Below are 2,560 nucleotides of genomic sequence, written 5' to 3'. Positions count from 1 at the left end.
CGTTAAAACGGTTTTTAGGGGTATTTCGGACCGGACCAGTGACCGGTTCCCGGTCGAACCGTCCGATCTGATTCGGTTTTTAAAACACTGCGTGAAAGATTAAAATTGAAAATAATAACAATAATAAAACCAAACAAAATAACACAATTATTGTTTGTTCCCAAATAGAGCGCGTGATTTACACACCTTCTGAGAAGGTGGTCCTTTTCCCCCTTTACCACACATGGACATAGAAATCAACGTTGTGTTTGCGTGAAGGCTTAGTATAGTCATAAGGTACACGTGTCCATATGTAATTGGGCGTTTGGCTCGGCTCCTTGCCTTTATAAGGAGCTCTCGCGTCGAGTATTTCATTTATATCGCCTCTTTCTAATCGCCTCTTTCTCAAGCATATCTTCTTCTCAAGGTATCTTCTGCTCTTCGTTTTTCTTTAATCTAAGAAATTATTGGTCTTTTGAATCTGTTTGATTCTTGGCTGTCTGTTTCTTGATTTTGATTTTTCCCATTGAGTCGTTAATTTTTTTGATGAAATTGGGTCCTTTATTGGATTTGGTGGTTACAGGACTTTTGTTTTGTTGATTTTGGTTGTGGGATCTCGTTTTCAATTTTTTTTTAATTTTCAATTTTTTTCTCCTTATGACGAGATTCGGATCTGTCGATTGAACCGATCTTTCGTTTTTCATGTCGATTCTTGAATTCGAGGTCTGTTGATTACAAGTCTTTTGGATCGGAACGAGATTTCTGTTATGGTTGCCGTAAATTTTGAGTCTTTAAAAGTAATTCAATTGTTGATCCGATTTATTGATAGAAGGGGATCTGTGGTTTTTGTTCGAACTAGAGAGCGATGAATTGATTATTTCTGGTCTGTTTGATTGGGGTAATTTTTTTTTTCTGATCATGTATGTATCACCTTGCAGATGCAGATCTTCGTGAAAACCTTGACGGGCAAGACCATCACCCTAGAGGTGGAAAGCTCAGACACCATTGACAACGTCAAAGCCAAAATTCAAGACAAGGAAGGAATCCCCCCAGACCAGCAAAGGCTGATCTTCGCCGGAAAGCAGCTCGAGGACGGCCGCACCCTCGCCGATTATAACATCCAGAAGGAGTCAACACTCCATTTGGTCCTCCGTCTGCGTGGTGGCATGCAGATCTTCGTCAAGACCCTTACGGGCAAGACCATCACGCTCGAGGTGGAGAGCTCAGACACGATAGACAACGTCAAGGCCAAGATCCAGGACAAGGAGGGCATCCCCCCGGACCAGCAAAGGTTGATCTTCGCCGGAAAGCAACTCGAGGATGGGCGCACCCTCGCCGACTATAACATCCAGAAGGAGTCCACCCTCCACTTGGTTCTCCGTCTCCGTGGTGGCATGCAGATATTCGTCAAGACCCTCACCGGCAAGACTATTACCCTTGAGGTTGAAAGCTCCGACACCATCGACAATGTCAAAGCCAAGATCCAGGACAAGGAGGGCATCCCACCAGACCAGCAGAGGCTGATCTTCGCCGGAAAGCAGCTCGAGGATGGCCGCACCTTGGCCGACTACAACATCCAGAAGGAATCCACCCTCCACTTGGTGCTGAGGCTCCGTGGTGGTATGCAAATTTTCGTGAAGACCCTTACGGGGAAAACCATAACACTTGAAGTCGAGAGCTCCGACACCATCGACAACATTAAAGCCAAAATCCAAGACAAGGAAGGAATCCCACCAGACCAGCAGAGGCTGATCTTCGCTGGAAAGCAGCTCGAGGATGGCCGCACCCTGGCCGACTACAATATCCAAAAAGAATCGACTTTGCACTTGGTGCTGAGGCTTCGTGGTGGGATGCAGATCTTTGTGAAAACTTTGACTGGCAAGACCATCACTTTGGAGGTGGAGAACTCGGACACCATCGATAATGTGAAGGCCAAGATTCAAGACAAGGAGGGTATCCCACCGGACCAGCAGAGGTTGATTTTCGCTGGTAAGCAGCTGGAGGATGGAAGGACTCTCGCCGATTACAACATTCAGAAGGAGTCCACCCTTCACCTTGTCCTGCGTCTCCGTGGAGGTTTCTAAATATGATTTGTTCCATCTCTGCCGATGAGTGATTTGTGAACTGGGTTGGTTTCTGTTTAAGCTATTTCACGTGTGTATTAAATGCAACTGCTCAATAATTTCCTGTGACAATGAATTGGAGTTGAATCTGGGTATTTGCCAATGTGTTCATATTTTGTTCATTTCTCGTATGGTTTAATTTATGTTCGAGTGATTGTTACAAGGTTTGAGTTTGAGTCATCCTTTAACGTTTAATCCTTGATCATCAGTCAATACTGGAAATTACTTGAACATGTGTTTTCAAAGCAAATAAAGCGAGCTGCTGGTGGTAAATTGTTTTTTCGGAGCGTCATTTAAATTTGAGAAGAAATAAAATTAGTTTGCGAGGAATGATTTTATTAATGTAAACAATAGGACGAGTTCAAAATTACACAATTCAAGAATGAACACCACTGGTACGGCTGTCGAGTTGATTTGCTATTGCAAGGTCAAGTAAATCCATGTTTGCAAGGGTATAT

General features: G+C 43.9%; 1 protein-coding gene across 1 annotated transcript; it reads left to right on the top strand.

The window, feature by feature from the left end:
- Nucleotides 1-303: 303 nt before the first annotated feature.
- On the top strand, nucleotides 304-2,213 carry LOC140872280 (polyubiquitin-like). The gene is made up of 2 exons (XM_073275098.1): nucleotides 304-406; nucleotides 918-2,213. The coding sequence occupies exon 2, from the start codon at nucleotides 918-920 to the stop codon at nucleotides 2,061-2,063; it is 1,146 nt and encodes a 381-aa protein (XP_073131199.1). The 5' UTR covers nucleotides 304-406; the 3' UTR covers nucleotides 2,064-2,213.
- Nucleotides 2,214-2,560: the final 347 nt, after the last annotated feature.

This window comes from Henckelia pumila, unplaced genomic scaffold, assembly GCF_033568475.1.
Source record: "Henckelia pumila isolate YLH828 unplaced genomic scaffold, ASM3356847v2 CTG_461:::fragment_3, whole genome shotgun sequence".
Taxonomy (NCBI): domain Eukaryota; kingdom Viridiplantae; phylum Streptophyta; class Magnoliopsida; order Lamiales; family Gesneriaceae; genus Henckelia; species Henckelia pumila.
This window is presented reverse-complemented; position numbering and strand designations above follow the sequence as displayed.

What these genes read in the sequence shown, in the direction of transcription:
- LOC140872280 (XM_073275098.1), top strand. Translation starts at nt 918, where the DNA reads ATGCAGATCTTCGTGAAAACCTTGACGGGCAAGACCATCACCCTAGAG.